This window comes from Ascaphus truei, chromosome 7 (assembly GCF_040206685.1).
Source record: "Ascaphus truei isolate aAscTru1 chromosome 7, aAscTru1.hap1, whole genome shotgun sequence".
Taxonomy (NCBI): domain Eukaryota; kingdom Metazoa; phylum Chordata; class Amphibia; order Anura; family Ascaphidae; genus Ascaphus; species Ascaphus truei.
In genome coordinates, this window is record NC_134489.1 from 48,788,590 (window position 1) to 48,816,329 (window position 27,740).

General features: G+C 43.6%; 1 protein-coding gene across 2 annotated transcripts in view; it reads left to right on the top strand.

Annotated features, from left to right (window-relative positions):
• HECW2 (HECT, C2 and WW domain containing E3 ubiquitin protein ligase 2) overlaps positions 1–27,740 on the top strand; it is a 241,888-nt gene that overhangs the window by 147,586 nt on the left and 66,562 nt on the right. For both annotated transcript variants that reach the window (XM_075608335.1, XM_075608334.1), the window contains 3 exons: positions 11,345–11,479; positions 11,838–11,940; positions 27,415–27,511. In XM_075608335.1, the coding sequence (XP_075464450.1) occupies positions 11,345–11,479; positions 11,838–11,940; positions 27,415–27,511 (335 nt within the window). The remainder of the gene's footprint in view (positions 1–11,344; positions 11,480–11,837; positions 11,941–27,414; positions 27,512–27,740) is intronic.

Sequence of the window (27,740 nt, forward strand, 5' to 3'; positions counted from 1 at the left end):
TACTTTGCTTCCCTTCATGTTAGAAGTTGACGCCTCTGATGTAGGAGCTGGTGCAGTACTCTCTCAGAGATCCTCTCCCCAAGAGAAGCTCCATCCCTACGGGTTTTTTTCTCGAAAATTCTCGTCAGCCGAGAGAAATTATGATGTTGGGAATCGTGAGCTACTGGCCATAAAATTGGCTCTTCAGGAATGGAGACATCTCCTCGAAGGTACCAAGGAGCCTGTGGCCATCCTCACCGATCACAAAAATGTACTGTATATTGAAGGGGCTCGACGATTAGGATCTCGTCAGGCTCGTTGGTCTCTGTTTTTCTCCCGTTTCAACTATACAATTTCTTATATTCCCGGTACCAAAAATATCAAAGCAGATGCTCTCTCTCGCCAGTTCGCCACGGAGAACGACTCCAATGAATCCGCTGAATCTATTCTCCCTGCCAAATGCATAATTTCTGCCAACAATTTTGATATTTTGGATGAAATCAACAAAGCCCAGGTTCACATTCCCAGGAGACTTAAGATGCCGGAGGGACACTTATACGTAGCTCCACGTTTTAGCCACAAAATTCTTCTTTGGGGACATTCTTCTAGATCTGCCAGCCATCCAGGCTTCAAGAGAACAGCGGATCTTATTAAACGGACCTTTTGGTGGCCTGGGATGAACAAATACATTTTTGATTTCACCAAAGCTTGTCTGGTCTGTGCCCAGAGTAAATCCGCTCATCACAAACCTTCTGGTTTTCTCATGCCTCTTCCCATTCCGGAGCAACCTTGGAAACATATCTCTATGGACTTTATTGTTGAGCTCCCCAATTCTAAAGGAATGAATACCATTCTTGTTGTTGTAAATAGATTTTCCAAGCATTCACACTTTATTCCCCTCAAGGGCCTTCCTAATTCTGCTACTTTGGCTGATATTTTTTTTAAGGAAATTTTCAGATTACACGGTGTGCCTACTTCAATTGTTTCTGACAGAGGTTCTCAATTCATCTCTAAATTTTGGCGTGCGTTTTCTCAGAGACTTGGGATTTCCCTTCTATTTTCTTCTGGATATCAGGTAAAAGGGAGACCAAAAGCGCACCAGCACAAATGGAGCAGGAAGGACCCAAAACGAAAAATAATTAAAAGGGCACTTTAATGTGACAAAAGACTCATCCAACGCGTTTCGAACGTCACAGCGTTCTTTTTCAAGGATAAAACACAATGTGATAACATCCATTATATACCCTCTTACCTGTGGGCTGTTTCGCGACAAAAATAGGAACCTGATGACGTCATGACGCTGCGCGCGTCATCGCGCATGCGCAGAGCGACTCAGTGCCGATCTAAGGGTAAAAGGAAGTCCAACAGACAGTGTGGCCATTTTGGATTAGGGCAAGTATAGGAAAACACTGCTTAGACAAAACGAAACATCCCTACAAGACATAAGTGTATTGCTGCTCACTGGGCATGCGCATTACGACGGAATGAAGCTATACACAGCTAAGATAACAATTGCTAAGGAATACTAATAATGACAAAAAGGGAAGCATAAGAAAAATTAATCAAAGGACCTGTTAAATTTCAACTTAAACTACACATAAGGAAAGTAAGAATATAGAAAACATATGAAAATAATTTGATGATTAAATATGTACAAAAAATAACTTAAAAACATGTTAAAACATACATACTGCATAACACAGATTGTAAACCTAAATCCTAGGAACCAGGGAAATACAACAATATCATAAATAAAACACATTGTATAGAATATTATCAACACAATACATCAAAGAACCGATTTAATTTTGAACTTTATAAGATTTATTTATAACATTTTCTTAATAAAGCTTAAGTTTCAAGGGCTATTCTTGATCAAACCTTATTGTCTGAAATATTGTCAGCTGATCGTAATTGACCTAAGGTACAGTCAATAGTTGACCAATAGTAAAACATTACAAGAAATGGGTTAACTGCCAGTCAATATTCAGACCCATAGGGAAGCGTGTTTGGAGAATAAAGATCCAATACGCCTCCCTACGGTCCAGAAGGTTGACATGATCACCTCCTCTAGATTTACAATTAACTGATTCAATCCCCAGGAAGGAAAAATTGCTAGTTCCTCCCTGACCACATTCCTTGAAATGTTTAGAAACAGGATGATTGGTATCTTTCAATCTTATGAGCCTCAAGTGCTCTAACATCCTGACCTTAAGGGCCCTAGTCGTCCTACCCACGTACCTCTTGCCACAACCACATGTTATGAGATAAACCACAAATTGACTTTTACAATTTATAAAACTATTGATCTTATATTCCTTATTCTTTAATTTATTCACACCATGTGGCAGTGGCATGGCATACAGTAGAAAACTTTTAGCCGGCTTCATGTGTTTGCATACACTACAGGAGCCACATTTAAAGGAACCCCTAGTGATAAAAGGTTTTATAGACCCAGAAGTTTTAAGTTCACTTGGTGAGACATAAGATCCAATTGTTCTCGCTCTACGATATACAAAAGTAGGACCAGATTCAACATATTTTTTAAGTACATGGTCCATGGATAAGATATTCCAATGTTTTGAAATTATGGAGTTAATCTTTCCACTTTGTTTATTAAATTGTGAAATAAAAAGAGGACATTTATTTTTTGATTTTATCAATCCATGTGTGTCCTGTTTGATAACAATTGTCTCATTATTATTAACAAGGCGAGAATCCCCAATTGAATGTGCGGGCAACAATGATGCCCTCTCTGTTTGTACTGCATTATTAAAAGCAATTGCTATATGGGATTTAGGGTATCCCCTTTCCAAAAACCTCGTCGTAAGTTCCTCAGACTGAGAAAGGAAACCACTGAATGTGGAACAATTCCTTCTCAGTCTGAGGAACTGTCCCCTAGGTATGGCTTTTATAATATGAGATGGATGGCAGCTGTCCGCCCTAAGAAATGTATTTCTAGCGTTTAACTTCCTATAAACATCCGTTTGGATTTTTTTGTCTATAGCCACAAATAATTGTAGATCCAGAAATTCAATGTGATGAAAATGAAAATTTTATGTAAATTTTAAGTTGTAAATATTGTCATTAAGATAAGATACAAAAGCGTGAAGTGTAGTGACATCCCCTCTCCAAATAATAATTAAGTCGTCCACAAACCTTTTATAGAAAACAATATTGTGACGGAAAGAATTAGTGCTAGAATAAATAAAAAGTGCTTCCCACCACCCCATGAATAAGTTAGCAAAAGAAGGAGCAAAACTTGTGCCCATAGCAGTGCCAATTAGTTGCAAATAAAACTTATTATTAAATGTGAAGAAATTGTGCGTGAGTAAAAAGTGAATAGCGTCCAAAATAAAAGCCGACTGAAAAATTGAAATTTCTGGTATCTCAATAAATTGGCGGACAGCTGCCATCCCATGATCATGTTGTATAACTGAATACAGAGAGGTGACATCAAGTGTTACCCACAAGTAATGATTGCCCCATTTGACATTTTTGATCTGATCAAGAAGATCACCAGAGTCCTGTATAAATGAGGGCAACTTTCTAACAAATGGCTGAAGAAAACCATTAACATATCTTGACAGACCATCTCCCAAAGATCCAATACTAGAGCCAATTGGACGACCTGGAGGGTCGACCAATGTCTTATGGATCTTTGGGAGATGGTGGAAGATAGGAATAATGGGATGCGATGGTATAATATATTTAACCTCTTCCTTGGATAAAACTTCCATAATAACACCTGAGTCAACTAGTTCTGCAAGGACCTCCAAGAAGTGGGAAGTTGGATCGGCGGGTAGTACACGATAGGACCGGCCATCATCTAGTTGGCGTAAAGCCTCCCTGATGTAACCGTCTCTACCCTGCACCACCACCGCGCCCCCCTTGTCCGCACTCTTAATGACCAAAGCAGGGTTATTTTTCAAAGATTTTAAAGCTAAACGTTCACTTTGATTCAAATTGTCATGATCTATATGTGATAGGGAAAATCCCTGAGCTAGAAGACGAAGGTCCCTAATGACCAAATTTTCAAACATAGTTAGAAATTGACCCTTAACATGAGTGGGGTAGAAGACAGAGCTCTTTTTTAGGCCAGAATTCCATTCCGAAAAGGTAGGAATACTAATATCATCAAAAGTCTGTTCAGACAAAAGATCATTCATATCTTGCAGGGTACAGAAATCATTAAAATGTATGTAAAGCAATAGATACCGGAGGAACAGAGTCAGATGAGGGGACATCACTCTCGATATCGAGTGGTGGCCCCCCATCCAAGTCCCCATCCCCGGTCGACCTAGAAACATTTGGAATAAAATTGTCAAAAAACTTTTTCAATGATAATTTCCGAACAAACTTATACACATCAATAGTGGTTTCAAACAAATTAAAGTTCATTGAAGGTGAAAATTTTAGGCCTTTATCCAGTAGTGACAACTCTATGTGGGAGAGAGCAGTTCCTGATATATTTATAACATTTGATACATCATTCAAAACTTCTTCCTTTTGGAAAATCCACATCTGGAAAACCAAAAGAGGGGGCCTTCTTCACCCTTAATCCTCTTGGGATCCTTTTACATTTAGCATAGTTCTCCAAGCTTATAATGTCCCACCATAAGCGGTTTTTATGAATCAATAACCTTTCCAATTTTTGAAAATGGATTTTGAGATCAGAGATGTCAGTGGTATCCAAATCCACAATGTTGTCAAACACACGTAAAGCTTGTTTTTTTCTTTGTGTATCATCACAATTATTGAAGAAGTAAGTATTTGAAATATCTTCTAATTCATCCATATTATCCCCTGGTTCCTCCATAACGATATAATGGAAAACAAAGGGGGTACTAAGGCCACAAAAAAGTAACTTTAAAAATAAGCATAAATAGCAAAAATATAAAAATAGGGACCTTCCTTATAAAGTCAAAAATGAGGCTCCAAAAAATCTATGCATGTGCAGTTCCAACCTGTATATATTGCAATGTAGAAAATAGCTGAAGCGCTCAAATGCAGGTATATTGAACAAAAATAAGCCAAACCACTAAACCAGGGTACTAATAAATGACATAGTACTTAATGTGTAATAGTATGGGTACTATCCTCCTGAAGACAGGTGGTAGATGGTACAAGCCCACTCACCCTCAGTCTCATCGGCAGGTTCCCCTGAAAATATGCAATACTCACATCCTGGTAGTAGGTAGGCAGGCAGGCTGTGCAGCTACAAAATGCAATACAGGGAAAAGGGAGATATCTGGATATCACCCTCAGACCAACGGTCAAACGGAAAGAATGAATCAGACCTTAGAGCAGTATCTCAGATGTTTCGTCTCCGAGTCTCAAGACAACTGGGTGGATCTTTTGCCATGAGCCGAGTTTGCAATTAATTCTATTAAAAATGAATCTACGCAAGAGTCCCCTTTCTTCATTAATTTTGGATTCCACCCTAGCAGTCTTCCCCTCTCCTCTTCCGCTTCTGGTGTTCCGGCAGCGAATTCTCATGTCTCTACTCTTCAAAACTCTTGGAGGAAGATTCTGAAGACTCTACAAACTGCCGTCTCAAGACAAAAAACTAAGGCAGATCGACGACGCCAACCGGGTCCTTCATTTAAACCCGGAGACAGAGTGTGGTTGTCTTCAAAAAATATATGGCTCAAGACCCCGTCTCTGAAATTGTCCCCGAGATTCTTGGGTCCCTTCAAGATTCTGGAGAAGATGAACCCAGTCGCCTACCGTTTGGCACTTCCTCCCACCATGAGGATTCCTTCTGTTTTCCATGTGTCCCTGCTCAAACCTTTCATCCAAAGCTCCCATTTTCCGGACCGTTCTCGCAAACCAAACCCTGTGACCATTCACGGACAGCAGGAATATGAGGTTCATTCCATAATCGACTCCCGTTGGTCCAGAAACAACTTACAGTTCCTCGTTCATTGGAAGGGGTATGGTCCAGAGGAGCGTTCATGGATTTCTTCTCGCCATATTCACGCCCCCAAACTCCTCTGGCAATTTCATCGAAGATCGGAGATCGATCCTCAAGGGGGGGATACTGTGGTTCAGGAGATTCCTGCTTCTCAATGTGTCCCCGTCACCCCTGTTCTCCCTGCCTCTGGCCTTCCTCCTCCGCCTCCTTGTTCATCTCTCCCTTCCTCCTCCCGCACCCGTTTCTCTGCGCCCCGTGCAGACGCACGTCCAGCCAGCACACGCGCCCCCACGCAAGGTGCGCGCTTATCCCCAAACTCCCAATTCCTCCCACGGCGCTCATCACTCACGGCGCCCCTCGATTCCCTCTCCGGCCACATTACCTCCTTCAGCTGCGCCTCCTGCCCCGTTGCCGTCCTTGGCGAGCGCCCCTGCGGCGCGACGCTCCTCACGCTCCCTGGCACACACTGTGTGCGCGCGCATCCAGCCCTTACAGAAGGCGCGCACACACACTCCACTTGTAGGTCTTCCCTGAGCCCGGGGTCCGCCCCTCATAGTGTGCAAACCATTTCCCTGTCTGATCTACCTATCTCCTCCCTTTCTCCTTCTAACCTATCTCTGCAACCCCTTACTCCACCCTCTGCTCCTCCTCTCTCTCCCATTGGTGCTCCCTCCTTTATAATCCGTCTGTCCTCTAGCTCATTGCTCTGCATAGCTTTTTGTGACCCCTGTGTGAGCAGTCTCTATGCTTGGCTCTCCTGTCTCTTTCAGTGCTGGTTCCTGTCCCTGTTTACCTCTGGATCTAGATGGCAAAAAAGAGGGAGAAAAACCGCACTAATCCACACCTGGCAATGCCAGAAGAAGTTCAAGGATGCGTTCCCGTCAATAAAAGCTTACTTTAATGGATCATATACCAGAAAAAATCAATGACAATCCAAAAAGGGGGCAATATCAAAGGAAAATAACATATAAACAACAAAACAAGAGATAATAATTAAAAAAATTAAAAGAAATATGAACAACCTTTGATATTGGTCAAAATAGTAATCGAAGGTAGTGCATTGGGCAATGTATTTTTAGGACAATAGAAGAAATGCATATAGATATGTTTTGTTGTTTATATGTTATTTTCCTTTGATATTGCCCCCTTTTTGGATTGTCATTGATTTTTTTAATTAATAAAGTTTTTTCTATTCTACTGGGATCCACGTCACGCGTACGCTAGCACGTCTCGTCACGTTACGTGATGACGTCACACGGTTGGGCGTTCTTGACTTCCATACTCAGCGCGGTTGGGAGAGTAGCGCTATCGATTGGTATCAACTTTTTTCTTAGTGTTCCTGTCCTTATGCCGCACCCGCTCCGCGTTGTTTAGTCTTTAATGCTCTAACGCCATGACGCGATCCTACGTGATAACGTGTGACGTCTTCATCACGTGGTGAATTGCGGAAGTGTTTGCGATTGGCGTGCCTGGATTCCCTTTAAGTATAAATGACACCATAAGGGGGTAAGTAAATCATTCACCTTGATAAAGGACTAGAGATAGTCTGAAACGCGTTGGTGTGGTTTTTTCTGGTATATGATCCATTAAAGTAAGTTTACGTTGACGGGAACGCATCCTTGAACTTCTTCTGGCATTGCCAGGTGTGGATTAGTGCTCCGTTTTTTCTCCCTCTTTTTTGCCATCTACATCCATTTGCAGGCGGAGGCACAGTTAACCCGTGGATCTTGGATACTACTGGACTCATTCTTCACCGTGGACATTCAATCCCATGTGAGTCTTTTCCAATTTACCCACAGTTTGTCATGGACTTTCATAGTGTTTTCCATTTTAACAGCTGCTTATACTACTGGTCACCGGAAGGTGTATTGCTATAATTATATCCTTACTGCTTTGCCTTGTGGGATAATAGTGTATCAGTTTGCAGCTTTTGGAAACATCACACACACGTCTTTATTGGGTTAATTCCACTCTTCAGGACTTTATTCATATCCAACACTGTTGTTTTATTCAGAACACCATAAAACGCTTTTTTCTATTACCTCTGGATCTCCCTGGCTTGAACTCTGCTTTGAAATTGGATTACCCTGCTTTCTCCTGCCCTTGGACCCTGCATTCGGATACGTTTACGCTGCCTTCTCCTATCCTCGAACACTGGCTTATGGACTTGATTACGCTGACCTCTATTACCCCTGAACTCTGGCACACAGACATTACTATCCAAACTCTCATACCCAGGACATTGCAAGTATCTGCTAACCTTTTCTCTACAGGCCCGGCAACGCACTACCACACTCCGGGCACGCCCTCACTGCTGTGGGTGCGTGTTATTACCTTACCCACCTCAGTACTGGGGACTGGCCAGGTCTGCGTGCATACAGGCGTTACACATATATAGTTCCCTGGGCCAATAGAGAGGCTGCAAGGAAGGACTTCACTGTGATAGGCAGAGTAGGAGGCAGCAGACCCGATTCGGGGCGTGCACGCGCTGTCCGCGCATAACGTTTGCGTGCCGGTGACATCACCGCGAGGACAAAGCCTGGAGGCGGGGCCATCGCAGACAGTATTTCCTCCAGCGCGGGGTCCGCCCGTGACCCGAGACTGACGAAAGGACAGCACCAGCAGCACTGCAGGATGTATCATGGGTGGAGGAAACGGAGCACCCAGTCGCTGGTTGGGGAACGCTGAGCGTGCGCCGATCACGGATCCTTACACTCACCTTGTTGAAACATATGACTGACTAAAATGGTAATTTTATCTGTTTATTGTTCTGTTAAATGTACTATTAAACCTCATTACATCTCACCTCTCTGGAGACTATTTCACTGTAAAGAATATTTTAAGTTATAAATGCTGAGGATTTAATATTAGCTTTTGTTATCCTAACACATCAGGTAACTCAGTATATGGAGCCTTTAAACATCTGTTAGCTTGTGAATCGTCTTCCAAAATCTTGACAACTTCAGTTTACAGTTAACCATTCTGATTCCAGTCTTCCTAACTATGGGATCCACTCTTTCTAATGATGGGATCCAGTCTGCTCAGATTATTATTATGAGGCTCGGGCTTGCTGGTGTTTTAGTAGAAATCCCTCACATAATATTCTCATCCCAGTGGTAGCTACAGTTCAAGTTCTTCCCTTCTCTAGTTTATTTAAACAAAAAAAGTTATCTATTGGCGCTTAAATCTATTACTAAATGGTAAATAAGTGACTTATAATAAGTGCTTAAATAATAGTGAAAATTCAAACTCTTACGGTGAATATGTGATATAGTGAATAAATATAATCAAATAAAATAATATAATAAAATAAGGTGCAGCTTCAACCCTTCATGTAGATTGCTTTTCCTCAATCCAAAAGTGTCAGTATCCTGGATACCTGACACTAGTTTATTTAAGTCTTAGTTTGGATTGGAAAGGGAGCGCTCCAGTCAGGGACACATCATGTAAATAAAAAACATAAAAAACAATAATTGTGCAGCGTGTTAATTCAAATGTTGGTCTGATGTAGTTCTTGGCTCTTGGGGCAATTCTACTTACAGCAATAAAGAATATTTAAAGCCTGTATCTGACTTAGTCAGAAGTTGTGTAGATTGTTGGTATTGATGTTATCAATTGTTCCCCAGACTTTTCTCCCACCGTTTGGGCTTTTCCAGAGTTGAAGAGACTCAGAATCCCATGTAGCAGTATATAAGGGAAGAGATAAAAACCCAATGGTGCAGATTGCAGAAAACAATGGCTTTTATAAAAGTAATGGGTAAATGAATGTACTCACACTTTGTACATATACATTGTATACATAAAGGTATCTTTCAGTGTATAGTCGAGGTGTTTGTAGTATTGTATTTGCTCTCCCGATCCTCCTGTGTATCCAGCCGCGCAGTTGACAATGGCGTCTGACGTCACTTCCCTCTCGCGATCGATCGCATCAGCTGGGAATGAATTGTGACGTGCCGGAGGGAGGTCTGTAGGGGAGTTCCAGCGTCTGGCGTCTTCTCGTGAAGGCAGCTGCAGCAAGGCTCTACGCGTTTCGCAGTTACTCACAGCTTCGTCAGGAGCAGTATCATTAATAATATGTTGAAATAACTAGAGGAAAAAAGAAGAAGAGGGCTTTATAGTTTATCAGACGTATACACACAATAGTATATACACCTGATATGCACTCATAATATGTATGTTATGTTTATATTTGGCTATCTTGCACTGCTTTGTTAATCGTGTACATGTGAAAATACATTTCATTGTATTGTTGCAAAGCCTGCTAATAAATAAAGGTTTAAAAAAATAAATAACTTGCCTTATTGGCGAAATGTGTCCAGCGGTGGGATGGTTGCGGCGAAGGGTCCATCTGCGACCAAACACCAGCGCAAAACTGCCCTGACCAAATGTCCAATTCCAGGGGAAGTGGAATTAAGTGGGGGAGGGGGGGAGAAATTTTGTGCTAGAGAATGGAGAGGGGGAGTGAGGGAGAGAAGGGGCGAGAAATACATGAGGGGAGGGGTGAGAGAAAGAGGAGAGCCTTGCAAGGCCTTCAAAGGGGGGTGGGGGGCGGTTTGTCCTGGGCCCCACTAAAGCTGTCGGCTGCCCTACACTTGAATATAACTCAGACATTTAACTGAATTGTAGAAATAGCTTCACATCATATATTATAAGGGCTTTAATTGCATTTCTAAAGTTTGTCCTTTACATTTCTCATTATTCATGTCTGATATTATTTTATGTAATTGTAGTTTTTTTTTATAAACTCTTCTCTGTATCCTGCTATTCCTATAACTGCCCATCTAAGAATTTTAAAATCCAGTTTTGCCTTTCTGTTACCCAGCTGTCCCAGAACGGCTTGCAGGTACAGTACCTCCCTGATGTTGCAGCAGAGCTGGATTCTTGCAAAGTAATTTATATTACAATTCTGCAATCTGTAAGAATTTCTGTTTCATCCTCTTACAGGAAAACTAGGCAGTTATTTTTTTAAGTGAAACTTCTTTACTGGCGCCTAGTGTTCTCATGGGAAAAATGTATCGCCTTGTAACAAGAAACCGTAACAAATGTGACGTCACGCTACTAATGGACACGCCCATCACGCACGCGTATGCGCATAACAGGCTGCACGGAGGTTGTAGCCAGCATATGCGCAGAATAGGAGCTTGCAGGCCCCACCAGGTATGCACAGTACCGACCTTGTCCACCAACAAGTACAATTGCGCTCCCCCTCTTCCAGCACGTATGCGCACTAACGGCCATCAGCTACTACGCATGGCCGCGGGCCACTCTGTGTGGCTGTGGGCCTCTGCGCATGCGCACCATTTCGCGATCCCGATTATAACGCGGTCTCATTATGTGGAACCCGAGCACCGCGTTATGACAGGGTTCAGCTGTTCTGTAGTAAAAACTATGTGCTTTATCTTACTCTTAGCCCTCAATCATTCATTCACATTTCTCTGTTTTTTTCAGCCTTTCTTTGTTGATCACAATTCTAGAAGCACCACATTTATTGACCCACGTCTTCCATTGCAAAGCAGCAGGCCAACTAGTGCATTGCTTCATTGGCAACATCTTACAAGACAGCGCAGCCACAGTGCTGGAGAGGTTAGTCCAAAGTCATATGGGTGACACTATATAATTTGGCATTTCAAAGAAATAGTTAATGGCACAAAAACAAAATGTGTGTGTGTGTATATATATATATATATATATATATATATATATATATATATATATATATAATTATATATATATATATAATTATATATATACACACAGTATTTACAGAAAAAAAATATTTCTAATAGTTTCAACAGCTGACTCTGCTCATATATATGTGAACTGAAGTGTTCCTCTTCTTGCTTTGTGTGAAGAAGGACCAATGGACCCAGAAATGTTATGAAGTTGGAAAATCTGTTTATTATTTATCTTCTCTATTCTGCTTAACCTCTCAAATATGCAGGTGGGAGAGGATGCACGTCATTCAGGACCTCCTGTTCTACCAAGACCATCAAGCACCTTTAATACAGTTAGTAGAAGCCAATACCAGGACATGGTTCCAGTTGGTATGTAATGTGTTAAGCTTTCTTCCCATCACCAACTAATTCTAAATACACTATTCCATTTCTATTTTGACCACTTTCTGCATACATTAATAATATACACAGCATTGTAAGTAGATGCTTTTAGAATGAATAGGCCATACTTACTAAGCAGTCTTGCTGAAAGACACCTTACATACCAAAACAATATTTCGGTCAGACAGCACATCTCTGTTCAAAGCACGTGGTGAGAAAATAGCTATCAGTGCACATAGACAATAGGAATCCCCCAACTCCTGAATAGTGAAGTCAAAATACAAAAGGGAGAAGAGGGATCTTCAGCACATGAAAAAAAGTAATAAACTCTCAATTTAAATCCAATAAGGAAATGAGCATTAATATGTAGCAAAAATAAATACACATATATAACATATATATATATATATTGTGACAAACGGCTTACTCCGGGGCTCCGCCGTCTGTCCGGGACTGTTAGAACACGGTCTTTTAGGGTAGGTTAAATGATGAGACGTCACGTACTGTTCCTTTAAACAGGCTATGCCTGGTTTATTCAGTCCCAGGCACTGAGACTGCCACAGTTTAAACAGAAAACAAAGCCAAACAAAAAGCTGCTCGTCTGAGCGATAACTTAAACTTAGATGTCCCTGACTCAGAGTTGGAAGTGGCTTGTCCACTTCCACCAACAAAATAAGTACCTTTGCAGTCTTTAGACAAACTAACAGAATGAATGAAGCGATTTGGGAAAGAGGCTTTCTCACCCCTCTGCAGTTCAGCAGCCTTCCAGGCTCTTGGGCGGGGCCCAGAGGAAACAGGAAACAGGTCTTATATACCTGAACTCTAATCAGCATGACAGGTGACAGAAAACAGGCAGCAGACAAACTGTGGAATGGAGTGCCTGTACCACGAGGCTGCCCTGTTCAGCTTAGACAGGACAGAAACTGTTCAGTATCCTGGGAGCCCTGTATATGGAGTTTATTACCAACCCCTGGTTTCTGTCACATATCCTCCCCCCCAGCTCAGACCTCGAGGGGTGAGCGACCATGGATATTAGGGAGTGCATCCTTGACAACCCGTCGGCATTGCCATGTTTGTGCCCCGACCTGTGTTCCACAGAAAATTTAAAGGGCTGTAGGCTTAGGAACCACCTGGTCACCCTAGCGTTCTTCTCCCTATTTTGACACATCCAGGTAAGGGGTGCATGATCTGTGACCAATCGGAACTTTCTCCCCAACAGATAATACTTGAGTGTCTCTACAGCCCACTTTATTGCGAGACACTCTTTCTCGACTATGGAGTAATTTTTCTCCTGGGGATTTAGTTTCCTACTTAAATAAAGGATGGGGTGCTCCTCCCCTTGAGACTCCTGGGAGAGTACCGCCCCCAGCCCTACCTCAGATGCGTCGGTTTGGACTACGAACTCTTTGGAGAAGTCAGGTGTGACCAACACTGGTTGGGCACAGAGAGCTTCTTTCAGGCTTCTAAAGGCCTGTTCGGCTTCGGGGGACCATTTTACCATTAGCGGTCCTCTTGCTTTTGTGAGGTCGGTTAGTGGGGTTGCCTTAGTTGCAAAATTGGGAATAAACCTCCTATAGTAGCCAATTAACCCCAAAAAGGTCCTTACTTGTTTTTTTGTGACTGGCCTTGGCCAATTTTGTATCGCCTCTACTTTGAGTGTTTGTGGTTTGAGTAACCCTCTACCAATAGAATACCCCAGATACTTGGCCTCCTCCAGACCAATAGTGCATTTAGCGGGGTTAGCAGTTAGTCCAGCAGACCGAACTGCGTCGAGCACAGCTTGGACCTTTGGAAGGTGGGACTGCCAATCTTCACTATGGATTACCACATCATCCAGGTAGGCGGCAGCGTACCGAACATGTGGTTTTAAAATTTTATCCATCATTCTTTGGAATGTGGCGGGAGCTCCATGTAAGCCAAAAGGCAGCACCTTATATTGAAAGAGGCCGTCTGGGGTTGAGAAGGCTGTTTTTTCTTTTGCCCTTTCTGTGAGGGGAACCTGCCAGTACCCTTTTGTTAGGTTTAGGGTTGTGAGATATCGGGCTTTGCCCAGTCTCTCTACAAGTTCATCCACCCTGGGCATAGGATAAGTATCAAATTTTGACACCGCGTTTAGTTTCCGGTAGTCATTACAAAACCTTGTTGTACCGTCTGGCTTTGGGACTAAAACTATAGGGCTGTTCCACCCATTTTGGGATTCCTCAATTACGCCTAGTTTTAGCATTTTTTTAACCTCTAAACTTATAGCCTCTCTCTTGGCCTCTGGGATTCGGTACGGTTTAAGGTTAACTCGGACCCCCGGTTCAGAGACTATGTCATGTTTAATTACGTTAGTTTTACCTGGCTGTGTAGAGAAGATTTCTTTGTTCCTTCTCACTAAACTCTGGACCTCTCGTTTCTGATGCACGGACAGTGTTTCAGCTATGCTAACCTCTGGGTCAGTTTCTTGATTCTCTGACGGACCTGGGGGTACTAGGGTTAACAAGACCTCTCTATCTTTCCAGGGCTTGAGTAGGTTTATATGGTAAATTTGCTCAGGTTTCCTCCTACCTGGCTGCCTTACCCTATAATTTACTTCTCCCACTCTTTCCAAGACCTCATATGGCCCATGCCATTTAGCAAGGAATTTACTCTCCACGGTGGGAACCAGAACTAGTACCCTATCACCTGGAAAAAAAATTCTGACCCTAGCACCCTTATTATACGTATTCCTTTGTGCTTCTTGAGCTTTCTCCATGTGTTCCCTCACTATGGGTAGGACTGCAGCAATGCGGTCCTGCATTTGGGCAACATGCTCTATTACACTTCTGTAAGGGGTAACCTCGTGTTCCCAAGTTTCTTTGGCTATATCCAGTAAGCCCCTTGGATGTCGGCCATACAATAGTTCAAACGGGGAGAAGCCTGTGGATGACTGGGGAACTTCCCTAATGGCAAATAACAGGTATGGTAACAAACAGTCCCAGTTTTTCCCATCCTTATCGACCGCCCGGCGTAACATGCTCTTTAAGGTTTTATTGAACCTTTCCACTAAACCATCTGTTTGTGGATGATAGACTGAGGTTCTGAGATGCTTGATTTTTAGGAGTTTACATAGCTCTTTTGTTACTTGGGACATAAATGGTGTTCCCTGGTCAGATAAGATCTCTTTAGGAATTCCGACCCGGGAAAACAGAAGTACTAACTCTTTTGCTATGTTTTTAGCAGAGGTGCTACGTAGGGGAACTGCCTCCGGATATCGGGTAGCATAATCTAATATTACCAATATATGCTGATGTCCCCTAGCAGACTTTATTAGGGGTCCTACTAGATCCATAGCAATCCGGTCAAATGGTACCTCTATTATGGGAAGGGGTACCAATGGGCTGCGGTATGCTTTGAACGGGGCGGTGATCTGACATTCTGGGCATGAGGAACAATAGTTTGTAATTTCTGCCAGAACCCCAGGCCAATAAAAGCTTCGGAGAACCTTTTCTTTTGTCTTTTCCACCCCTAGGTGTCCCCCCAATGGATGACTATGTGCGAGGTGTAATACTACGTTACGGAATGTCCGTGGTACCAACAATTGTTTAGTTGTAACTGATTTTCTTTTATCAACCCGATATACTAGGTCGTTCTCTACCTCGAAGTAGGGGTAAGCAAGTGACCTATCTGGTTGGCCATGAGTACTATTCTGGTCCCGTATATTTCCCCTTGCTACCGCTAATGTGGGGTCCTCCCACTGGGCCTTCTTAAAACTCCCAGGACTGACCTCTAGGTCAGCGAGGGTCTTATCCTGTACTGGGGTGGTAAGTGCCTGATCAACATCTTGATTTGGGGTATTCCCTACCAAAGTAGTGATGGGGAAGGGAATTTCACAGCACTCCTCCTTTTCCCCCTTCTTATTTGGGCCCTCGTCAACCTCCATTTCTGAAAAAGGGAAAGGATTTGTTTCTTCTAACACTTCGTTATGGTCTGCTATTGAACTCTGGGCGCTATTCTGAGCTGGGGACCACATTTTTAGAAAATGGGGAAAGTCGGTCCCTATTAACACATCATGTGCCATTTTGGGTACAACACCCACCTTGAAATCTAAAGAACCAAATTCTGTTTCAAAAAAAACATCAACAGTGGAATATTCATGATTATCCCCATGTATACAACAAATTGCCACTCTTTGTGAACTGTTTACCTGTTTCTTCTTAATGGGCAATAGGTATTCGGACACTAGTGTGACCATACTCCCAGAGTCAAGAAGTGCCCGAACCCTCTTACCATTAACCTTTACAAATGCCCACAGATGGTTATTCAAGGGGTCCTCTGGGCTAGGGCCCATACATTGGGACAACAGCGAATAAGGTTCCACGCTGTTGCATTGCATGGGCTCATCATTTAGTGGGCAGATTTTTGCTGTGTGGCCCCTCTCATGACAATTTACACATTTAGGTACATAGTCTGTGTCCCACTTAGAGCCTTTTCCCGGCTCCCCATGTTGGCTATTGCCCTTAGTGTGCGAACCACTGTTGCTGGAGCGGCGTGAAGGTGGTCGCCGCTCTTCAGCGCCCCTTAACCCCGGTACCCTTTTACCGTCTCTGGAAGAGTCCTGGAACCTCGGATAGTGGGGTTGCTCCACGACTGTGGGTTGCGGGTGCTCTTCTGCTGCACTGTACCTTTCTACAAGGGCCACAAGCTCATCCGCATTGTGGGGGTCACTCCGACTGACCCAACGGCGTAAGGCAGAGGGAAGTTTCCTCAAGAACTGGTCCATGACCAACTGTTCCACGATGTGGCTTGCTGAGTTGATCTCGGGTTGTAGCCACTTCCGGGCGAGGTGGATGAGGTCATACATCTGGCTTCGGGTGGCTTTATCCATCGTGAAGGACCATGCGTGAAACCTTTGGGCACGAACAGCCGTGGTTACGCCGAGGCGGGCGAGGATCTCGAACTTCAATTTTGCATAGACGTTAGCTTCGGCTGGCTCTAGATCAAAGTAAGCCTTCTGGGGTTCGCCGCTTAGGAAGGGTGCGATTAGACCAGCCCACTCAGCTTCTGGCCATCCCTCTCTCTGTGCCGTGCGTTCAAACGTGAGAAGATAGGCTTCCACATCATCCGAGGGTCCCATCTTCTGAAGGTAGTGGCTTGCCCTGGTCATTTTCGGAACTGGGGCTGCCTCTGCCAGTGGAAGGTTACTGATAGTCCCCCTCAGGATCTCGAGTTCCTGCTGTAAGCCCTGAGCGAACCGCTTTTGCTCCTCTCTCAGCAGGCGGTTTGTCTCTTGCTGGTTTGCATTAGTCTCTTGCTGGGCTATTAACAGCTGTCGCTGGGTTTCACTCGCCTGTTGCTGGGCTTCATTCGCGTCTTTCTGGACAGGCACATTGCGTACCAGCGCACTCACCACGTCTTCCATCTTGTTTGGAGAGAGAGAAAAAAAAACCTTCTTTTTTTTTTTTTTTTTTTTTTTAAAGTTCTTTAACCCCCAGACCTTTCAGTGTTCTGCCCGCATTCTCCACCATATGTGACAAACGGCTTACTCCGGGGCTCCGCCGTCTGTCCGGGACTGTTAGAACACGGTCTTTTAGGGTAGGTTAAATGATGAGACGTCACGTACTGTTCCTTTAAACAGGCTATGCCTGGTTTATTCAGTCCCAGGCACTGAGACTGCCACAGTTTAAACAGAAAACAAAGCCAAACAAAAAGCTGCTCGTCTGAGCGATAACTTAAACTTAGATGTCCCTGACTCAGAGTTGGAAGTGGCTTGTCCACTTCCACCAACAAAATAAGTACCTTTGCAGTCTTTAGACAAACGAACAGAATGAATGAAGCGATTTGGGAAAGAGGCTTTCTCACCCCTCTGCAGTTCAGCAGCCTTCCAGGCTCTTGGGCGGGGCCCAGAGGAAACAGGAAACAGGTCTTATATACCTGAACTCTAATCAGCATGACAGGTGACAGAAAACAGGCAGCAGACAAACTGTGGAATGGAGTGCCTGTACCACGAGGCTGCCCTGTTCAGCTTAGACAGGACAGAAACTGTTCAGTATCCTGGGAGCCCTGTATATGGAGTTTATTACCAACCCCTGGTTTCTGTCACAATATATATATATATATATATATATATATATAGTGGATAGTTAAATAAAGACCAACGTGGTCTAGCAAAGAATAGAGCAATAATCATGAAGAAGAAATAAACTAGATACTTATCCATTCCTGTAGATACACCAACGAGAGAAATGCGCTAATGATAGAAAAACATGGGGGGAGGGGCGTGGCAAAAAGTTAAAATATGATAAGGGAGGTGAAAAAGCAAAAATACACAAATGAATGGAGTAGAAAAAAGCACTACCCAAAAAAGAGGATAAAAAACCAAGGGGCTAAGAATACTAAAGGAAATAAATGGGTGTGTACCTTAAATCCCGTTCAAGTCAATGGATTGTAAGGTGTTTTCCAGCAATGGTAGGTATCTTTTTGGAGTCAGGATTCAAATTAGACTTGGTAAAAAATATTTGCACCTGGATTGGAAACTGGTTGAAGGATAGACAGAGAGTTGTAATAAATTGAACTTTTTCAGGTTGGGCTAAAGTTGTGAGTGGAGTACCTCAATGATCAGTACTGGGACCCCTGCTTTTTAACTTGTTTATTAATTACCTTGAGTTTGGCATAGAGAGCAAAGTCTCCATCTTTGCTGATCACACTAAATAGTGTAAGGTAGTAGAATCAGAACAGGATATAAAATCTCTCCAGAATGACTTGGAGAGACTGGAAACTTGGGCAGGTAAATGGCAGATTTAATACAGAAAAATGTAAGGTTATCCATTTGGGAAACATGAATAAACAGGCAACTTACAAATTAAATGGGGATAAATTAGGAGACTCCATGATGAGAAGGACAGCAGGCTTAGCAGTAGTGCACAAAGGCAAACACAATCTTATCTTGCATTAAACAGGCAATGACTGGAACTGAAGTAAACATGCCCCTTTATAAAGCATTTGTAAAACCACACCTTAAATATGGAGTACAATTTTGGGCCCCATTCCTTAGAAAAGACACAATGGAACAAGAGAAAGTGTAGAGAAGAGCCACCAAATTAATAAAGGGGATGGACAATCTAACTTATGAGGAGAGGCTATCTAAATTAGATTTATCTATATTAGAAAAGAGGCGTCTTATGGGGATATGATAACTATATACAAAATATTTTCGGGGGCAGTACAAGGAGCTTTCAAAATAACTATTTATCCCAAGGACAGAACAAAGGACACGGTGTCATACCTTAATGTTGGAGGAAAATAGATTTCACCAGCAACAAAGGAAAGGGTTCTTTACAGTTAGGGCAGTTAAAATGTGGAATTCATTATCCATGGAGACTGTGATGGCAGATACAATAGATATCTTCAAAATAAGGTTGGACATCTTTTTAGAAAGGAAAGGTATACAGTGATATACTGTAGTGCCCACAGTTATTCTAGCACAAACCAGTGGCACAAAATGACCCAGGTACATGCTGGATACATGCCTTAAACTAGACCCAGCATTTCTGCATTGATTAATGGCCCATCAGATTAACAGCCGGGGTCCCTGGCAGTCCCATTAATACTGAATGGGACTGCCAGGGACCCCTGCTGTGTTAATCCTATGGGTCATTAGTCAATGCAAAAATGCCTTAAACTTGCCTTAAACTAGCCAGGTTACACATACCCAGAATGTAACCGGGCTAGTTTAAGGCAAGCTTTAGAATACTTGTGGTCTCGTCTGTACCAAATAAGTAAACATGGGAAAAATGCTGATCCAGGGTGTAATCCGATTGCCAATATTTGGAGTCAGGAAGGAATTTATTTTTCCCCTTATGAGATATCATTGGATGATATGACACAGGGGTTTTTTGTTTTCCTTCCTCTGGATCAATATACTGTAAGTACAAATATAGGATAAAGTATCTGTCATCTAAATTTAGCATAGGTTGACCTTGATGGACGTATGTCTTTTTTCAACCTCATCTACTATGTAACTATGTAACTTAGGAAACAAGACTGCTTAATAAATATGGGCCATTGAGTTCCTGCCTGAAACATCTTGTACTCTACTTGTGGTGAGACTTGCTCAAGAGTAAAGCCATTTAAAAGTGTTCACCTTCTGCAAAATCAGTGTCAAGGCAGTGACATTACAAGTGAGCTACTTCATTTACACGTATTATTATATTTATATGTAATAATTGCACGGGAAGTTTTGGCTTTGGATACACAAACTTGTGAGTTCAATGTATGTGTCTAGTGCACACTCCATGTCTTAAGCAAATTACCATACCTTCCTTTACACGACATTTCTTGAACAAATGATCTTACCTGCCTATTTGGCCTATTCACTAAACTTCGATAAGTTTAGTGCATTACTGAGTGGGTTTGCATGTTCTTACCGCACTATACGAAAAATGTGTGAAAGCGGTATTCACTAAGAAAAATTGCAAGTTTATTGTGCGCTAAAAAAATGCCATACCGCACTACTTTGGGTTTGCTTGATGAGTGACATGTCACTTCAGCAGTCTGTGGAGCCTATTCTAGTTGCTTTGATAAGTGACTTAGCGATCATTTTGGGCACTTCTCAAACAAGTTTGCACATGTAGCTATTCAGAAAGCTTCGATAGCATGCCAAACTCGCTCGAGAAGTGCTTCTTCCCGATCGATAGCGCTCCCGCACAGACAAACCACCCGGGAGCTCAAACATATTTTTTAAATATCGAGCAATTCTAGTAGCTCCGAGATTAACATTGTAGCTCCAACTTGCAAGCAACTCGCAGGTTCTCATCTCGCCATGGGATCCGCGATGTGACTCTGAAATTTATTTTTTATTTTTACTGCATCGGATTGAAGTCGGGAGTCTCCAGAGCTGACCCACATTAATATCAGCTCCGGAGACCGGAGCTCACCGCTAAGGTAATGAAAGGGTTAAATACCAGTGCTCAATTTATTGGGGGGAGAGGGGGTGGGTGAAGGTGGTATTTGTCCCATGGTGGGTGTTTATACCTTCCGGGAGGGTTTCGGTTAGTACCACTAAGGTAATGTAGGGGTTAACCCCTCCGATAGCCACCCGGCAGGCATACACACACACTGCGGGCCAAATACCACCTTCACCCACTCCCCTCTACCCCCAATAAACATTAACATACAATACAAACACCAATACAAGCCAATACACCCATTGATTGCCAGTGTGGTTACCTATGCGCTCAATGGGAGCAAAGATAACCCAATAGCAATGAATTGGCATCCTGTTAGTGGCTTCTTTTTGGTAGTTAGATTTTGTCGGATGGTGTTTACTTTGCGCTTTCATTTATTTCATAATGGTTTTGTTTTGGTGTTATAATTATGAATTGTGGTCTTTATTTTGGATTGGATTAATTGATTTTTGGTAATTTAGTTCTGTTTACTTCTTGATTTGTTTTTATTTTCTGATTGTTTGGATGGCATTGGATCTTGTTTGTGATTGTTTATTTTAGTTTGACCATTGACTGGTATAGTGTTAAATGATGTCCATATTATATGGCCATCATGTACCCACTGTGCTAATCAATTGTTTTATTGGCATTTGTTATCTATTTAATTGGCTTTGTGAGATGTTTATTTTGACACACACACACACACACACACACACACACACACACACACACACACACACACACACACACACACACACACACACACACACACACACACACACTCACACCATACTCCCTCACCACACACCCCATACTCCCTCACCACACACCCCATACTCCCTCACCACACACACACACACACACCATACTCCCTCAGCACACACACACCATACTCCCTCACCACACACACACCCCATACTCCCTCAGCACACACACACCATACTCCCTCACCACACACACACCATACTCCCTCACCACACACCCCATACTCCCTCACCACACACGCACACCCGCCATACTCCCTCACCACGCACACACACACACACCATACTCCCTCACCACACACACACACACCATACTCCCTCACCACACACACACACTCTCCCCCCCACCCACACTCTTCTCCCCTCCCCCCCACCCACACACACTCTTCTCCCCTCCCCCCCACCCACACACACTCTTCTCCCCTCCCCCCCACCCACACACACTCTTCTCCCCCCCCCACCCACACACACTCTTCTCCCCCCCACCCACACACACTCCTCCCCCCCCACCCACACACACTCCTCCCCCCCCACCCACACACACTCCTCCCCCCCACCCACACACACTCTTCTCCCCCACCCACACACACTATTCCCCACCACCCACACACTCTCCCACCCCCCCAAACAAACACACACACTATCCCACCCACACAAACTCTCTCCCCTCTAACACACACACACTCCCCCCCCACACACACACTTCCCCCCCACACCATCTCCCACCCCACAAACACACACTCACACACACTCTCCCCCCCCACACACTCCCAGCCCACACACACTCTCTCCCCCCCCCCACACACACACACTCTCCCCCCCACACACTCCCCCCCCCCCACACACTCTCCCCCCCCCACACACACACACTTCCCCCCCCACACACACACACACTCCCCCCCCAAACAAACACACTCCCCCCCTCACACACACACTCCCCCCCCCCCACAAAGTCACATTGTCCCACTCTACAATAACAAAGGGCATGTTAGACCTAATACTGTTACTATTCATAGTGTCACTTGAAAAGGCTGCTTGGGTCAGTGGCAGACATCTTTTTTTCCCTTACAGTATCTGCTATTTCCTCCTCTCTCTCACTTTTGGGGCCTTCAGGTGTTTCTCCCTCCTCCATAGTGTCCCCCCGGGTCAGTACATCAAAAGCATTCGAGGTGTGGATCCCTGATTTCTCCACAGTGTGGCTTTTGCCCCTGGCCTTTTTCTTTGATGCAGCTACATACTCCCATCCCGCCCCTTTTGGCTCCTGCTCCCCTCCCGCCCCTGTTAGCTCCTTCTCCCCCATCTGCTCAAAGGATATCTCCATACCAGTGCTTTCTTTATTACCAGGGGCCTCACATGACTCTGGAGATCTATTCCCATATGCATTTATCCCAGTATCTGGCAACAAAGATGAGGGCTGAACAAATACATGGGTGTCCTCCACTACAGTGGTCTCCTCTGCTAGGGATGTCTCGCTATCCTGGGGGGCATTATTGTACGCCGCCTCAGGACACTCCCTAAAAGAATGACCCTGTTCCCCACACAAATTACACAATACAATATTAGGGCAGACAAAACAGTTATGCCCCAGAACCCCACACTGGCTGCACCTAATTTTGTCACAACTTGCTCTCAAATGCCTGTTGGACCCACATTTGAAACAAAGTCTGGGCTGGCCACTGTAGAAACAGACCCTCTGCCCCCCCGCCCCAAATAAAGAGGGAATTTGGGAGGTGGTGAGCAATACTATATCTTTCCCACAGTTTAACTTTACAACCCCCAGTCCATACCCACCCTTTACATTACTCATTACATTGTTTCTGTAACCAATATATAATGTCCTGTTTAGCAACAGCCTCAATGCGGAAAATTACAGTCACTAGTTTAGTTGCTGGATGACTCACAGGAATGGCCACAAAGTCTTTCCATAGACGTGTGAATTTCAAGTCCTCAAATCTATGCCAGAAAGCTTCTAGCAGATCACCCCTTTTGGAGCTTACATCATACTCCCTGTTACCTGGGATGTGTATGAAGGCAAAAATGTCTGAGGCCTTAAACCCCATCGATTCCTTCAGAAGGACTTTACCAATAATCCATTTATCAGGGATTTCCCCAGTACCTCTATATCACAGTCTCACCACATTTATCCGTTTGGCTTGGTAACTGCTGGACCCTGGACCGGCACCTCTTCATGCAGACCCCGTGCTCTCTGGTCTCTCCAGTTTCTCCTGGGATGCTCCTCTGTGCTGCACTGTCTGTGGTTGGTGGTGGCCTCTGTGCTGCACCGTCTGTGGCTAGTTGTATTCTCTCTCCTCCGCTGCTGCTGCTGGCTGCTTCCTCTGTGGCAGGAATCTCCTCTGTAGTGTTTTCTCCTGAGGCTGAAGGGAAGAAAATCAGGGCTCCACGGATTTGCTCAATGAACTAATTTATTGCCAATAGACTTAAGGTTTCGGCCACACAGGCCTTTCTCAAAAGCAGGTTGAGGCTGCACAGGTAAATAGCTGCAGCTCCTCTCATTACTCCCTCCCCCGCACTGTGCACAGACTGTGCTTTCTTGGTGCTGCTTGCTGGCTCTTGTGCAGGTTCAAAGTATTCATCACTCAGGCTGCTCTCTGATAGTGCCACTTCTGCTGTGTTTGCAGCACTCTGGCTGCCCTCTGATAGTGCCAGCTCTGCCGTGTTTGTTGCACTCTGGCTGCCCTCTGATAGTGCCATCTCATCAATGCTCACATCACACAGCCTGCTCTCAGATAGTGAGGACTCACTAATTACACACACACTGTCTGTACCTGGGACTCAATGCTCAGCTGTGTGAGCTGCTGTTGCTTGCATCTATTCTTGCTCAGACTCCATTTCTACTCTGCTGGTCTAAGGGGGCTGTGTTTGGGAGACCCACTGTGTGCTGCAGCTGCTGCTCTCTGGGGAGTAGTATTGGATTCTGCGGACACTGCGGGGGTTACATACCATGTCATCTTTTCTCTCCTCTCTCAGGTAGATCTCTGGGCCTCTCTCCAGAGAGCTGCTCAGCCCCTGTGCCTGGGCATTGGGGATCTCAGGTGCCTCATCTGACTCACTGCTCATAGTCTCTTCCAGTTTCCTGGCTCTGCTCCCTGCTGACTTTTTCTTCTGTATTCTACATTTTACTTATCACTGTCTTCACTTTCATCTCTGTTTCTGGAGACAAATTTTTCTTTCCTTTTTGCTACCTTTCTCAGCAGCCTTACTCCTCTCACTCCACCTGAGGCTGCATCCATAATGGATCACAGACCCCTCTCCCACACACAGCTCTGTCACTGCACCTCCATGCTCGCTATCTCTCTCAGCAGTGTTTCTCACTCTGTGACTCTCAGCAATTTTATTTGTTGAAATACATGCAACATATACAATACAAAAACATCAAATATTACATACTACACAGAAAAAATACACAAACAGCACGGCTGTCCGCAGTGTCTCTCACTCTCTGGCAGCATGGCATCACTCTGTCTGTCTTAAACACTACCTTATTCACTGAGGGAGTCAATCCTGACTAATTAGTCAGCAGCTGAACAGCCATTCCAGGGAGGATTAACTCTGTGTGAGCTGTAAAGCACACCTACTTCACTGTTCCAGCCCCTAGAGAACAGCGATGGCACCACAATATACACACATATACACACGTTATATATAATATATATTATATATAATATATGTCTGAAAAAACAAGTGCAAACAAGGTGTTCCCAAAATAGCATAATAAAGTTTATTAGAAATATAAAGAGTTAAAAACAATATGCACTTCCAAAGTGTGCTTCTTTCATTAAGCCTTAATGTAAGCAGGAGATCCCGATGTGATCAGGTCATCTTTGAGTCTGCCGCTTCAGAGCGTTCCCCCGGGGCGTCTCCATCATAGGTCGTAACTGAACCTAGTGTTGCAGTGTTGCTTCAGTGACATCACAGTCAGGATCTAGATAGCGAGGCTTGATTTAAGATGATATACAGGCATACCCCGCATTAACGTACGCAATGGGACCGGAGCATGTATGTAAAGCGAAAATGTACTAAAAGTGAAGCACTACCTTTTCCCCACTTATCGATGCATGTACTGTACTGCAATCATCATATACAGTACGTGCATAACTGATGTAAATAACGCATGTGTAACAGGCTCTATAGTCTCCCCGCTTGCGCACAGCTTCGGGACAGGTAGGGAGCCGGTATTGCTGTTCAGGATGTGCTGACAGGCGCGTGCGTGAGCTGCCGTTTGCCTATTGAGCGATATGTACTTATTCGCGAGTGTCCTTAAAGTGAGTGTCCTTAAACCGGAGTATGCCTGTATATATATATTTATATAAACAAAAGAAAAAAGAGCGCAAATAACCAGTAGTATATGGAAAAATATAAACAATTTAATATAGCAGACAATAAGTGCCTATAACTTGATAAACAATTTGAGATGGAAAATAAAACCATACATATGAAAATAAAAGCAATAATGATTTAAAAACAGTAATGCCCATCTTAAGCTGATACTCAATTGAGGAGGGAAATAATATAACAGCGACACAATATGCAATTTTCTTCTCAACTATCACCTTAAGATGCGACTTACTGGTTTTTTTAATTTATTGCTTTTTATTTTCATATATATGCTTTTATTTTCTATCTCAAATTGTTTATCAAGTTATGGGCACTTATTGTCTGCTATATTAAATTGTTTATATTTTTCCATAAACTTCTGGTTTTTGCACTTTTTTCCCTAATGTTTCTATGTTAATATGGATTAGGATTATCCTTAAAAGAGCTGCATTTTCCCTATGGTCTAATGCATTATAGTTATTAACTACCTTAACCTACTGCATTCATTAATGTATCCACTAATTATTTTAATTAATTATTCTAAATTCTAATTCTAAATTAAGCGCTGTTTTTTCTCTTTCTGTGTGTGTATGTGTGTATATATAATATATATATATATATTATATATACACAAAAATATTTTATCAGATGGAGATCCAGGAAAAACGAGACAGCACACAGTCAGGGAAATCCAAAGCTGTTGTATTCAGGATAAATACATAGGCACTGCATCCAACGTTTCGGTCATCAAAACGTGACCTTCCTCAGGGATGTGCGCACATCCCTAAGGAAGGTCACGTTTTGATGACCGAAACGTTGGATGCAGTGCCTATGTATTTATCCTGAATACAACAGCTTGAGATTTCCCTGACTGTGTGCTGTCTCATTTTTCCTGGATCTCCATCTGGTAAAATATTTTTGTGTACAGAGGCGGCACATTTTATTTGAGTGCGGCTAGCTCCGCAAGCCTCGGGATGCCCCGGCATGCTAGCCGCACTCCCTCGGCGTGCGCGCGGTCACGCGTCATCGGGTGCCTGCGCCCCCTGCACGCGCGTCCAGGGCTCCCTGAGGGAGCCCTGGTGTCCCGCGATGTGGGGGACGGCGGCAGGGGGTTCCGGGGGACCCGGCGGACCCAGCGAGCGGAGGGAGAAAGCCCCGATCGGAGGGCGCTCCTCCGCGGCTTCGGCGCGCGCCATGCACATCCCGGGCGCGCGCCTGGTTACTGCTGCGGCCGAGACCGGGCAAATGCTCAAATAAACTCGGCCGCAGCAGTATGTGCATATATGGGATAGGCATCAGTGGATAATCTGTTTACAGTGTGCCAACTGCTCTCTATTTTTATATTTTTATATATATATATTATATATATATAATGTTTCCTGAATTATATTTTAGGTTGGAATATTAACTACGTAGATGAGCTCATTCTTATAACATTTCTCCTTGTGCACTTTAAGGTTACAATGAAAAAATTGTTGCATTCTTGCGTCAGCCGAACATCTTTGAAATTCTCCAGGAGCGTCAACCTGACCTATGCAGAAATCATTCACTCAGGTATTAATGTGCAGATTTGGTGTTATACATCTATTTTTAAATGTGTTGCTTAGGAAAGATTCAACGTTAATAATTAATTCATTAATTAAATGTTACTTTTGTTATACTTTGCAATTACAAAATTATAATCTTAAAACATGTGTTTAAAGTAGCAATTTGTGCTACTCAATTCGTATTGTGTGTAGGTATAGTTTTATTTATATAGTACCCAAAGTGCACTCACGGCTTT